Source organism: Thunnus maccoyii, chromosome 15 (assembly GCF_910596095.1).
Source record: "Thunnus maccoyii chromosome 15, fThuMac1.1, whole genome shotgun sequence".
NCBI classification, from domain to species: Eukaryota; Metazoa; Chordata; class Actinopteri; order Scombriformes; family Scombridae; genus Thunnus; species Thunnus maccoyii.
The window spans coordinates 12,936,509-12,949,733 of record NC_056547.1 but is presented as its reverse complement, the minus strand read 5'-3'; the positions used below and the strand labels follow the sequence as shown (position 1 = coordinate 12,949,733).

At 41.4% G+C, this 13,225-nt stretch overlaps 3 protein-coding genes and 1 non-coding gene across 4 annotated transcripts in view; 2 read left to right on the top strand and 2 right to left on the bottom strand.

The window, feature by feature from the left end:
• The window catches only part of snx27a (sorting nexin 27a), a 48,202-nt gene extending 44,606 nt beyond the window's left edge, over positions 1 to 3,596 (top strand). The window contains exon 13 of the mRNA XM_042434562.1: positions 3,548 to 3,596. Within this exon, the coding sequence (XP_042290496.1) occupies positions 3,548 to 3,588 (41 nt within the window). The 3' untranslated portion in view covers positions 3,589 to 3,596. The remainder of the gene's footprint in view (positions 1 to 3,547) is intronic.
• A 3-nt stretch (positions 3,597 to 3,599) lies between these two features.
• On the top strand, positions 3,600 to 9,951 carry LOC121912456 (small conductance calcium-activated potassium channel protein 1-like). Its single transcript, XM_042434558.1, has 9 exons — positions 3,600 to 4,469; positions 5,029 to 5,124; positions 5,658 to 5,945; positions 6,633 to 6,754; positions 6,992 to 7,133; positions 7,238 to 7,348; positions 7,834 to 7,961; positions 9,141 to 9,210; positions 9,357 to 9,951. The coding sequence occupies exons 1-9, from the start codon at positions 3,600 to 3,602 to the stop codon at positions 9,591 to 9,593; spliced, it is 2,064 nt and encodes a 687-aa protein (XP_042290492.1). The 3' UTR covers positions 9,594 to 9,951.
• Positions 9,952 to 10,445: 494 nt separating this feature from the next.
• On the bottom strand, positions 10,446 to 13,134 carry rps27.1 (ribosomal protein S27). Its single transcript, XM_042436434.1, has 4 exons — positions 13,027 to 13,134; positions 12,279 to 12,387; positions 12,033 to 12,143; positions 10,446 to 10,676 (listed from the first exon to the last, which is right to left on the bottom strand). Exons 1-4 carry the CDS (start codon positions 13,030 to 13,032, stop codon positions 10,648 to 10,650), a joined length of 255 nt encoding a protein of 84 aa, XP_042292368.1. The 5' UTR covers positions 13,033 to 13,134; the 3' UTR covers positions 10,446 to 10,647.
• LOC121913867 lies at positions 11,007 to 11,136 on the bottom strand. Its single transcript, XR_006100397.1, has one exon. It is a non-coding gene; the product is annotated as a small nucleolar RNA SNORA35 (small nucleolar RNA).
• Positions 13,135 to 13,225: the final 91 nt, after the last annotated feature.

Here is a 13,225-nt window from a genome sequence, read left to right as displayed (position 1 = left end):
ATTCATGCTCGGCTGCACACAGAGGATGGAGAGTGGTCCTCGGAGGCAAAAAGAAGGATGACTAAGTCACCGGTTAAAGCAGAGAAAACTGCACCAAGCGTGGAGCGAGGACAGGCGATTGTGCCTCGGCAATGTATCATCACAGAGGAAGCATCCTGTTGCTGCTGCATGTGTGAAAAATTGACTTTGAGTTCATCTCTGAGCGTGAAAAAAAAAAAAAAAAAAGCTCCTTGTGTTGTTATGCGCCAAGCACTAGTGTGACACTGAGCCAAACACCAAAAATTCACTAGCCTCATAAAAATACAGATTGAAGGTACTGAGGCGTGGGTGACATCTGGTGGTTTCTTAACCAACTGCATCTTGGCTGGAGCTCAGCAGCACTGGCAAATAGTGTTTTATTTTTTTTGAAAGAGGTGATGGTGTTAATTAACGAGGAAGAAACTGGGCTAAATTAAACAAGAAGATGAGCCAATGCCTTAAAGAGAAGCCTAATTAGAAAACAATAACAGCAGATGAATGAAAACACCGAGCAGGACGTGGATTAAAGCCACATCAACAATACTTGGAGGAAGAGAATGAGGCTTATGAACATCATGTGGGTAATAATATGCTGCCACAAACCACTTACTGCATATTTGCTGTTTTTTTCTAATTTTGTTGGTACTGATTGTAGCTCTAATTGTGCAGCAGCAGTGTTGGCCATCTCTCTGACCTGGCATGACTACAACCCCCGTCTGTGCTAAATGCTGAACACCACCTCTGACAACGCAGCCATCAGGGCTGCTGTGCTGTGTGTTTTAATTACTCTGCTGATTGGATTAAACCCCCTCCTGCGCTGACACGTCGCCTACACTTAATAGGGTGCTATCGACAAAACCAGCACATACATCCGCTCACCTTTTTTTTTTTTGTCTTCAAATAGACAGTTGTATTCTGCCACAGCAAACCCTGCAGCGGTTGGAACAGAAGTAAACTGTTATGGTGTGATTTCTTAAGGTTATTTTATGTTAATTGTGGGAAACACTTATTCACTTTCTTTCCGAGAGTTAGATCAGAAGATCCATCCAACTCTATGTGAGAGTGGAATCAATCTTCTAGTCTTAACTCTCAGCAAGAAAGTGAAAAAGTGTATTTTCCGCAAGGTTGAACCATTCCTTTAACCGTTATCATGACATTTGACCTATGAAATGTAGAAATGACCTACCACTGTTTTCATCCAAAAGGAGCTCTTGACCAATGCACCCCTACAGATCAGACTGACGCAATTAATATTCCAACCAGAAGATGAACTTGCACTCACTAAAGATTCAGGGCAAGAGGCAGGAAATTGCCATTTACCAACCACAGCAATTAATGGACTCGAAATATCCCAGTTTAATTTCAGTTTCATAGCGGCCAAAGGATGATTTGCAATAGAAGAGGCTAATTGAAGACGTGCTGGCTAGCGGCCACAGAGGGAAGAAGAATTGACATACTTAGCTACCAGGCAGCTACGGCCAGGATTTACAAGCACTTGGCTGGAGGCTTGAATTAATTTGAAGCCTTGCAGATGTGCATATATCCTTTCGGCATCTTAAGGACAACGTAATTTAAGAACATTTTCTATCAGCACAGCAGTTTTACTTTGGCTTATATTTTACCATCTAGTTCTCTGCAAGGATGTGAGGTACAGTCTGTATTCAACATCCGCATGGGTTTGGTGTTGACAGTCACGCACTGAGGCACAGACAGTTGGGAGCCTCTTGTGTGCAGAATATCAAAACAAAAAAAAACAAAAAAAAAAAGCCAGACAGCAGCAGCATCTGGCTAAGTCTCTGGGAACAGAGTAGTTTTAGCATAATTAATCTATTTTACATCTGGAGGGACGTCTCAAGAAATAAAAGTCAGACTGGCTGATCAGAGTGTGTTTCGCTCTCCCACCTGTGCACAGTCACGTCCCCTCCCCATCCTCCTTCACTGTCAATCTATCTTTAAATACATGTTGTCTTCAGATTAGATAATGCCTTTCTTTATCCTGCTACTATCCGGATGCGCTCCGCCCACCCTTTGCTCCTTGGGCCTTTCCATTTGGAGGGAGATCTATTATCTGTACACCCATCTGTCACAAGGATTTAGATAAATAAATGATGGCGAATGTCATTGTTATGACTTTAATGCTTAATACTCTACCCCAGTCTGTGCATATTGTTTGGTTAAGGGGTGACATATTTGATATTTCATAAGCTCATAAGTATCAGATCTCTGTCTCACTTGATTAATCTGCAATATTAATCTGCTGAACTGATATTGAGGACCGTTATTCTCTTTTGAAGATTAGATTTCCTTTAGTTTGTATAACCCACTTGGAATTCTCCCATGACAGTAATGACACCGATTGGTAAAATTTACACACGAAAAGTAATATAATAGTCACTCTTTTCAGACTATGAGAGTCAGTTCAGGCTGATTTTTGACTACAGGGCACAGACATCCCCTCACGCACATCAACACGCACACATCTGACAATCCCGGCTAGAAAAACTCTTAACAGATGACTCAGTCTTTGCCTTTGCTCCCTGTAACATCTGCAACTTAGAGTCTTTGCCGTCATTAAGCCCCACACAGCTTTAAGGAAGATGCCCTGATGGACAATCGTAAAGCAGGAAATGCGGCCAAACAAGGGAATAAATGCCCGAACATGTAATGGATATCCATGGGTATTTACCTCACATGTCGTCATATGCAGGAGAAGTTCATAACCTCTGCTTATATCTATGGGAGGAGCTCCCATTATGTTGAAGCTGCTAATGGATTGCAGGAAAGTTCTTACAGACAGATCGAGGCCGTTTGGAATATTTTGATCTGATCACACCGGAGAACGGTTTTGTGGCTCGATTCATTTTTACTGTGTTCGACCTTAATTTTTTTGGACAGTCTCTGATTGAAAGTGGTCTGCTTGAGTCTTTGGAAATTGCAACAGGATTTTATTTGGAGGATCTTCGTTGAGATTCAGGCAGATGTGACCTTCAGGGCCGTAAGAAGATTGAATACTAAAATACTTCAGGAAAGTTACCAGATAAAACAGTCGTCTACATAAGAGTTCAGGCCTTTTTTCTCCTTGTGGCAGATTTCTTGTAGACCAGGAAACCTGATTCAAAAGGTAAGAATAAAAATGATCTTTGTGGAAATACACCCGCAGAGAAAAGATTTAAACATTTTTAGGTTACACTTCAGGAAACGTGGTGACCAAATCTTGCTTATCTCATATAAAAACATTTGTGATTGATAAAATTTTTGGATTTTTGTTGCTCTTTACATTTGGCAAATCTAAAAAAAATAATTTTAAAATTGTATAATTGACCGATTAATTCAAAAGAATACAATTAAGAATACTACTATGAACCTTTTTTCATACTATGAGTATAATATAATCTTCTCTGTTGACTAAGCTACTAATAATGAGTTAAACTTCAGCTGCAGTTTTCCCTCACAAGGCTGTTCTCACTTGATTAAACTATTTCAATATCTAATATTATTTTCTCTCTCTCTCATTCTCTCACCATCTCAGCTCAAACTTCTCAAAAAGATCTGGTGAATCTTCACCTATAAACTCTCTCACCATGGAGCACTCCCCCTCTATGAACTTATCAGTGGTGGATGGAGACGAGGTGGAGGACCAGCGCCCCCTCCTCCCGCTGAGGATGGTTCCTCCACCTCAGGGGTGCTCCCCGCAGTGTGGGATACACCACATGGTCCAAACAGCTGATCACACCGTGTGGCTTGACAGAACCCAGGCCATGGCCACGACACCTTTATACAACGGCCAACTTTATGTCACGCCTTCACCTCGCTCCAACAGGAAGGGAGACAAAGCCAAAGGCAAAGAGAAGAAGAGTGACAAAAGATCAGGAGGGAGTAGACAAAATCCAGGACACAAGGAGCATAATCATCAGTGCAAAGCCAAAAACACAGGATCTCACAGACTCCAGGAGAAGGTCACCTCTTTCACTGACATCCCTGTTTCTCCCTGCGGGTCACCCTTTAAGAACCCCTGCAGGCCGCACTTAGACTTCAAGGATGCAGAGAGCAGAGGGTGCCGGAAGTCAGGTAACGTTTCCTTGGAGATGCTTGACCGCCCGAGCCTCCCAGAGATCATCATCACCAGCAAAGACGACGACGACCTCCAGCCTCACGATGAGTCGTCCCAGTGCTGTCAGGACCCTGCCCTGTCTGAGGCCAGAGGCCTGCTGCCTGGAGCCGAGTGTCCCTGTCAGAGCACCGGTCCCAGTCCACAGCCCAGCCCAAAACACAAGGTGGACGCCAAGGACGACCCATACTGGAAGACCCACAACATTGGTTGGCGGCTGGTCCGCAGGAGGGCTCTGTTTTTGAGGAGGCAGCGGCTGAACGACTGCGCTCTGGCTGTGGGGATATTCGGCGTGGTGATGATGGTGATGGAGACAGAGCTCTCCTGGAGTGTCTACAGCAAGGTCAGAGAGTCAAAGGAAAATCTATATAGGGCTTTGAAAAATCGTTTGAGAGAAATGGAGCCAAATAAGAATTTTAAAGAAAAGAAATCACACCGCACCACTGCAGTTATTATCTTGTGAAAAGAACCCATCGCTAGTTTTCTCCGAAGCCTCGACTTTTTCTTTTCACTCATTGTTCATATTGTACTGTGGTAGTTGTCCTCCGTAGATGTTTTTTTTGTTGTTGTTTTACTTCCCTTTTTTTCCACAAACACAATCATGATAGCTGGTTGATTGATCTACCACCAAATGCAGGAAAAAGCACAGTATGCCCATAAGATCATGTTCATTATATCAAGCAAATGGATTATCTAAATGTATGTAAGATTATAAGATTACATAGGATCACTGTTTCCATTTCATAGATTGAGCTTTGTAATGACAAATGACAGCCATCAGCTGACAATGATGTCGTGATGTGGTGTGTGTGTGTGTGTGTGTGTGTGTGTGTGTGTGTGTGTGTGTGTGTGTGTGTGTGTGTGTGTGTGTGTGCGTGTGTGTGTGTTTCTGTCACCCACAGAGCTCCATCTACTCCCTTGCTTTCAAGTCTTTCATCAGTTTGTCTACGGTCATCCTGCTTGGCCTCATCATAGCGTACCACTGCTGTGAGGTGCAGGTAACTCATCATAATAACATAATTAACATAATTTGGGTTATTTTTGTTTTGAAGTTTTCCTCCAGTGAGTCAGATTTATATACATGTGTCTGGAAAAGGTTTTTTGCCTTTTAAAATCATTGTTTTGCATGCATGGCTTGTTTAAAATTATCTCATTTTTTGGATAGTCACTGCAAGAGGAACTGAAAATGTACTTTTCTTTTTAAAGAGCAAATTTACATTTAAACTGAGCTGAAGTTTCTATATCAGTGGTTCTCATACTTTTTGTCTTGTGGCCTTTTAAATTCCTGGTTTCATTTGAGGGATTTTTAAAGCCCTGAAAAGGTGAAAGTGTCCAGTATTTCCAAGAAAAAAGCAAAACTTGGGGGAAAGTCAGGAAAAAAAGCATGATTGGGTGAAACGGGAATATATTTTTTTCTTTCTCATCCCTTTAAAAATTTGCACCACACACACACACACACACAGATTTATCTCAGGCCCCAAGGTTGGGTTCTGGTTTTCATTAGAATGCATTATTCCCATCTCTCTGGTAGCTCTACGTTCATGACATCGGTGCAGAGGATTGGCGGATTGCCATGACAACTGAGCGTCTGGCTCTGATAGCACTGGAGCTGGCAGCAGTGGCCATCCATCCATACCCGGTAGGTCTGTTGGCGTACTTCCAGCAGACCATGACGCGCCCGTCGCTGTCGGAGACGGAGCTGGAGATCATCCTGGCTCTGCCCATGTTCCTGAGGCTGTACCTGCTGGGCCGGGCCATGATGCTGCACAGCCGCCTCTTCACTGACACCGCCTCCCGTAGCATCGGAGCCCTCAACAAGGTGTGAGATCACCCGCTGGCTGCCTTAAGAATCTGGCTTTGGCCTTGACTTCGGTTTCGGCCTTGGATAGTACTGTGATAAAATCATAACATTTTTAATTAGAGAGAAAATGAAAGTTTTTGAGAGGATTTTCTCTATAAACTTTTCTATGATTTTAATAACTGTGGCAGTTGGCAGCAACCTGCTTATGGGACCTGATTCATGGGATAGAAGAGTCTATTTGAGAATATGATTTGGGCTGGGCTTCTATTATGAACATTTCACACACATCTGTTTATGTCTTATGTCTAGGTGGGCCGAGAGGTCTGTAGACGTGTGACACTTGAGGTGTGACTATCACAGTTTCGCTCCCATGAATCCCAGTGGTTTCACATGCTGATTACGTCCCTCACTAGCTCTCCTTTGTTTGTCTGCTTTCTTTTCCACAGTCGATAATATCCACCCGGCTAATCCCTTCCCTTATTGATGCTATTTAAGAGTGACGAAAATGACCTTTGTCTCCCCGCTGCAATGCCAAACCCGCTATCCATGTATCAAGCCAGATTGAGAACAAGTTTTCTTATCCCTCATCTCCTCTGTATTATATAAATCATAATCTGACAGGTGCTATCCTAAATAGTCTGGCTAAGTACCGTCAAAATTATGACGTAATGAATCCTGTTTTTTTTTTTTTTTTGTGATATCCAGATACATTTTAACACCCGGTTTGTGGGGAAAACACTAATGACCACCTACCCCGGCACTGTGCTGATGATTTTCAGCGTCTCTCTGTGGATTGTGGCGGCGTGGGGTTTACATGTTTGTGAGAGGTATGCGATAAAAAGTCAGTCTACAGGTGAATCAGATTCAGCTACAACAGTCTGATGAGTTCAGTAAAGCAGAATTTAGGACCAGAAAGAGACCAAATATAAGCTAAATGAAAATATTATGATGAACCAAAATCCTCAGCAATGTCTACTGTCGTGTCAAGATATCAATATGACATCAAAGTCAAAGAGAAAATATCAGAACAGTCCTGTTTACTTTAGTTTATCTTTATCCTGCAGACACCACAACTACAGAGACCTTAGTAGCAACTATATGGAGGCCCTGTGGATGGTCTCTGTCACCTTCTTGTCCATCGGTTACGGAGACGTTGTCCCTCACACCTACTGTGGTCGGAGCATCTGCCTCCTCACTGGGATAATGGTAAGTGAGCACGCACTGCACTGATAAGGATGAAAGTTTTCTCTGTGATGGATCGAGGAGGAATCTCAGGTAAACATCAGATTGTGAATGTTAATCTCTCACAGGGAGCAGGCTGCACAGTCCTGGTGGTAGCCGTGGTCGCCAGGAAACTGGAGCTGACCAGAGCAGAGAAACATGTTCACAATTTTATGATGGACTCCCACATCTCCAAGATGGTAAAACACCCATTTCCAACTTGCTGATTAATAATTAATTAGATTCTACACAGAGTATAGCTTGTTGTCAACCAGTCTTAAAGAATCTGTAGACCAATAACAGTCATTGGATACCACATATCAACTCATTTTACTCATAAAATTGTACATCTGTGTGTGTAAGGGCATAGAAATCTTAATTCTAACCTTTTGTAGACCTAAAATCATAAAAAGTACAAAATGTTGCCTGTGTAGTGAGTTAATTTTACCTTTTGGCAATAAAACTCGAAACAGCAACCGAGTCTTTGTTCTTTCAAGACATTGACGCTCATTTGTAGAAAATGTCAGAACTGAAAAGAAGCAGGTTTGAAAGCTGAGTATAAGAAAAAAAATGAATTTATGTTTGTTATTCAGCATGTGTAGTAAATAATGGTGCTTTCAGGTTGATGTTCATAAACATAAAATAACTCTCCTGAGTGATTTTTCTTTTCGTCTTTTGTCACCAGATAAAAATTGCAGCAGCAAATGTGCTGAGAGAGACTTGGCTTATCTACAAACACACTAAGCTGTCGAGAGAGAGAGACCACACCAGAGTCCGCATGCACCAGAGGAAGCTGCTTCTCGCCATCCAACAGTAAGACACTTAACCTCATTTAAAGCTGTTTCTGCACAGTGCAAGAAGAACACGTTTTTACTTTGTTTGCTGTATGTTCATGCTGTTTAATAAAAAATTTGCTATTTTTCATTGCTCAACACCTAAGAAAGTACTTTTCTATAAAAACTATAGTCATTTTACTTCCTGGGAAACATTGTGCAATAACAGTATGTGAAAATAAAAATTTAAACCAATAAAACCTTCGCCTACTTCCTTATAGTTTCCTCCAACATTATCACCTGCCCAAATACAACAAGTAAAAGTTACATTAATTGTATGTATTTGGAAATAATGTTTAAGTAATCTGAGCAAATGACAAAATTAGGAGCATAAATTTGTCGTGGCAATGAGCTTAGTTGAAATTTAATGATCAGCCACTTGAAAGGACCCGTTACGTGAATAACTGAAAAAACACATGAACGTATCTCTAGTGGTGCAGTTCCCAGCCATGTAGGTAGTTTTATGTCCTGAGGTGTTGAGATATAGATACCAGTGGGAGCATGTGACTGAGTACATTTACTGTGCTGTAGTACAAATTTGAGATACTTTACTTCATTGTTCCCATTTTATGCTGTTTTATACCTGGATGTAACTATAAATTCAGAGGGAAATATTGTACTTTTTCCTCCACTACATTTACCTGACAGTTACTGCTTACTTCTAAATACAAAACATATGATCAGCTTATAAAAGATGCATTGTTATTGACTAAACTACTCAACAGTATATAAAACAGTAAGAATAAGCTTCACCTCAACCAGCTACAACAGTGGTTGTTACAGTAATATAATATAGTAACACTCATAGAGGCTATTTTCTTGCATAATGAGTGTTTTTGGATACTATAAGTACATTTTTCTAATTATACTTCTTCTAATAATGCAGCGCTTTACTTGTAATGGAGTATTCTTATATTGCAGTATTGCTTTTTTTACTCAAGGATATGAATACTTTACTTTCAACTGAAGAAAGTGTGTCATGTTTTAATTGTTTGTTTTGGGGGGTGGGTTTTTTTTAATATATATATTTATTTATTTGGTTATGTGGGTGAACTGACCTTTTAAATTTCTGTTCTCATCACTTTTTTATATTTTAAAAGTAGTGATAATATTATACAAACCTCCTGCACCACCTAAAAGTACTTTATTTTGTCTCCAGGCTACGGCGGGTGAAGATGGAGAAGAGGATACTGGCAGATCAGGCCAACACGCTTGTAGACCTCTGCAAGGTGAGAGAGGCAAGTGAACGCATCATCTCATATCCATCCTGCCAAAGTCTCAACAAAGCAGCATCTAATATTCGCTTTACACCTCTTTTCTTTCCCCCCTATTCGCGGATCCACTCGCAACACCTCGGACGTCAACCTCGATGCAGATGCAGAGCCTGATGTACGACGTCCTGTCCGAGGTGCAGGGCTGCAGGGGGGAGCTGGACACGCACATCCACATCCTGGAGAAGAACGTGGAGGAGTTGAGGGAGGGTTTCAGGAGCCTGATGCCGCTACTGTCCAGCACCCTGTCCACGCAGAACTCCTCCATCCGCCACCTGCTCAGGGAGAGGGAGGCGAACACAGAGACTGCTGGTGTGAGCGGAGAGGCCGGAGGCAGGTGATGGAGAAGAACCAAAAGGCTTCGTAAGATGCTCCTTGAGGAGTTATCTGCCTATTATGCAGCTAAAATTATCTTGTTAGGATGTTTTTTTCTTAAAGAAGTGGACAAATGTGTTAATACAAAGGGCGAGGCTGTACATAAATGTGTAGAATTTTATTGAAAGTAGGTAGCCCCGTTTTCTGTAGCAGAAATACCATAAAACTGTAGAAATTCCTCGTGGAGATGTGAGGAGACAGTGGAGTTACAACCTGCCACAAATTGAATATTCATCAATACTACTACAGTGATTTAATTGATTACTTGATCAAAAGAAAAATAATCAGCAACTTTGATTAATACTTTATTTTACTGATGGTTTTAGGTTCTCAAATGTGAGAATTTGCTGTTTTTCTTGGTTTAATATCAGTAAATTGCATTTTGTTTTTTTCCCCACTGTTGGTCATATGAACCATCTGATGACATCACCTTGTGCTACTGGATGTCACTTTTCACTAATTTATTATGCTTTAAAGACCAATTAATCCATTAATGGAGAAAATAATTGGCAGATTAATTGATTAATAAAATCTTCACAAGTTTCTGTCCCACTCAATAAATCAACTCAACCAAATAAACTGTTTGAGGACTCGATCACTTCCGTCAGCGAGTAGCTTCATCTGTATAGTAAATGCTGCACTTTTTTCTCATCATGTAGTATAAAACTGGTGAAATTTGAATAAAGTTTGTAATATTAAGATGTAACTTATGACAATAACTGTTAATTTCTAATAAAGATGATGCTGTTGTATTAAATGTTTGATCCTAACAAACCAAAAATAATTTACTTTAAGTAGCAAAGTAACCACACAAAACATTACTTTAGCCAAAACAATATTTTATTAAAGAGAGACAGGGTTGGAGGGTGGAGTTACAGCAACAACCGATCTGCCGGAGTGGACGGGCACATCTCCGTCCAGTCCATCTTCAGGTCTCGTTTCAGATCAGACCGCTGGGTCAAAGACGCTGATATCAACCGGTCCATCCCCTCCTCTCCCCTTCAGCTCCGGGGAGAACAGCTAGTGCTGCTTCCTCCTGAATGAGCACCCTGCCGGAGGAGACAATGACAGTCAGACAAGCGCTGACAAAACAGAAGCCTTACAGTACAGAAATACTGCAGGCGGTGCACACCGCTATTGTCCTACACAGTGCTGATACAAGAGTCATCGTTTTCCCCAACATGTGACTGATGAGACCAACATCTCCCACCAACAACGTGCTACACATCTATGAATACAGAGAGTTGACACTAATGCAGCACCAGGCTTCAACCTGGCAGCTCTAACAGCAAAACTGACCAAACAATTTCATTATGGAGATTAAAAAAAATACATTAACTACACCACCAGCTGTACTAAACAGTAGCTATATGAAAGAGGTTTGTTCTCAGCCTTCGAAAGGGGGGGGCCAGTGGTCTAGCTCAACCCTTCTGCAAACTGAGGTCGATCTGGCACTGGAATGAGATTGGAAGACCACGATAGAGGAAGTCCAGTCACTTAGCAGTGCGGTCAAAAACTACTAAATTTATCACATGACGATAATTCATATAAATAATCTTTTCTGGGTTTGAAACACCAGTCAAATGCCACAAACCAGTGAACCTGTTCTGATGAATTAATGAGTGTTGCCTTTCACACTACCCAGTAAATGAGACAATATAACTTAATGAACCATCATTGTACTAAGTATTTGGTAGACTATTGTCAATCTTTGTCGAATCAATAACATGGATCTTAACAGGTTTCTGATTGGCTATCATGCAAGAAAGTGTTGCATCTGAATTAGTGTTTTTCCTCTTGTTCTTATTTTACCAATACTACTTTAGATTTAATGCAACATCAAATGTGATTAGTTTAGTTTTCACTTGGCAGCTCAATAAATGAAATAACAGTGATGGCAGATTTCACTTTCAGTCCTAAGGAGGTAAGCCCAAAGAAAAAAAAGCTAATTTAGGATCCTAGGATTTTAGGATACCCTGGACTTCATTCAGTTTAAACCAATTATCAAGAACTTGTGGTGAAAAGGGACTAAGAACAAAGTCAGGATCGCCTCAAACATCAGTCAAGTCTGGTTCAGAGAATTAGGATTGATTTGGGCAAACAATCTGTCAGTGCTGTGTTGATTTGTGGAAGCCAATTAAAGGTGATCAAAAAAATGGCACTAAAGCTTCTGAAGAGCATCAACATGTTGAGTTCTGTTGCTGCTCATGAAAACAGTCTCATAACAGAAGTTTGTGTCAATAGTTGAATATTTGCACAGATCAGAGTGTGTGGAAGTTTTTCAGGTTCCTACAAGTCATTTTACATTCCAGCAACACATTCAGGTACCAGCGCAGCACACCGAGCTTCTGTGACACCAGCTGTTCAACCCATAAATATTGATTTATACTGCAGGTGATACTGACCCTCTGTGAGACGTGCTTTGCCTCCAGTGGGCTGACACAGGACTGTTGAACAGCCCACACACAGCACGACTGTCTGAGCGTGGCTGAACACCGTCGTGATCTTGTAGCATCCTGAAAACAAAAAGACAAAAAAAAAAAGGGAATATTTACACCACAGCCAACTTTTCCTCTAAAAAGAACCCACAAACTTTAGCAACTGGCTGTACATTTTTGGGTGGATTTTTTTTAAGTTTTGAAGTCATGTACCTGGACATTTCACATCCATAAAGTAAGAGTTGGGACTCTGAACAAGACGCTTCTTCTTGTGCCTCCTCTTCTCCTCCTCAGGGGATGGGTGCAACAAGTCTTTTGCGAGCTGCAGAAAATAAAAACAGGGGGAATGAACAAAAGGAAACAACGTTGGTTGAGCCTCATGATGTACACGTCAACTCTGATCCCTTAAAAATACGATTACACGCACACACAAATGGTTAACCCGCTCGGTGACAGTCTTTTTAATGTATTACTTGTCTTAAAAGTACTATATTTAAACATAGATGTTGTCGTTTTGTCCTTATGAGACGCCTGTAACGTTGCAAGGCTCCTCGGATGGCCTACATTTCTTGGGTTGGGTAACGCAGGCTACGCATTTTGTACAAACGCAGGCCGATTCTTCAAATAATTGACGATTAGCGGCAAAATAATCAAGTTTCAACCTACAAGCATTAGTTAAAAGCTACTTAGGTGTAATTTGGTGTCAACGGTCTTATCTTCCGTTGAACTGGCTCCATGTTTGCGGTGTGTGCGCGGCCATCTTGTGTCACAATGCGCTCGCAATGCGCTCAAATGTGCAGAATTATTCGTGTCAAACTGGGATCAAAACTCAACAAAAGCAACCAGAACTGGGACCAGTAGCATCGCTATATTCTTACGTAAACATTGAGCCGTGTGGCGGCTCTCTAAAGCTACGTTAAATGGTAAAAATGTCATTTTGCAACGGTCCGCGGATACTCACTGGCATGTTGGCGAGGAAATAGCCGCTGCCGAAAAGGAGGCATTACCGGAAGCGAGGGGTTGATATTGGTTGTTCCTTTGAGCACGAGCCGGATGTGACGAATTTAACAAGGCGCGGCGGCCATATTGGTGAGGTCGAAACTCCACCCTGTTCAGCGTGGTTTATATATGGATGGATTAGCAAACTTTAAATTAGTTTT

Bases quoted from the DNA above. Each gene is read 5' to 3' on its own strand.
- LOC121912456 (XM_042434558.1), top strand. From the start codon at position 3,600: ATGGAGCACTCCCCCTCTATGAACTTATCAGTGGTGGATGGAGACGAG. The intron at 5,946-6,632 runs GTGTGAGATCAC...TGTGATATCCAG, and splicing joins GCATCGGAGCCCTCAACAAG to ATACATTTTAACACCCGGTT. The intron at 7,134-7,237 runs GTAAGTGAGCAC...AATCTCTCACAG, and splicing joins GCCTCCTCACTGGGATAATG to GGAGCAGGCTGCACAGTCCT.
- rps27.1 (XM_042436434.1), bottom strand. The intron at 12,144-12,278 runs GTACATGACTTC...TTTTGTTTTCAG, and splicing joins TATGGATGTGAAATGTCCAG to GATGCTACAAGATCACGACG. The intron at 10,677-12,032 runs GTCAGTATCACC...CTCCTCCGGCAG, and splicing joins CAAAGCACGTCTCACAGAGG to GGTGCTCATTCAGGAGGAAG.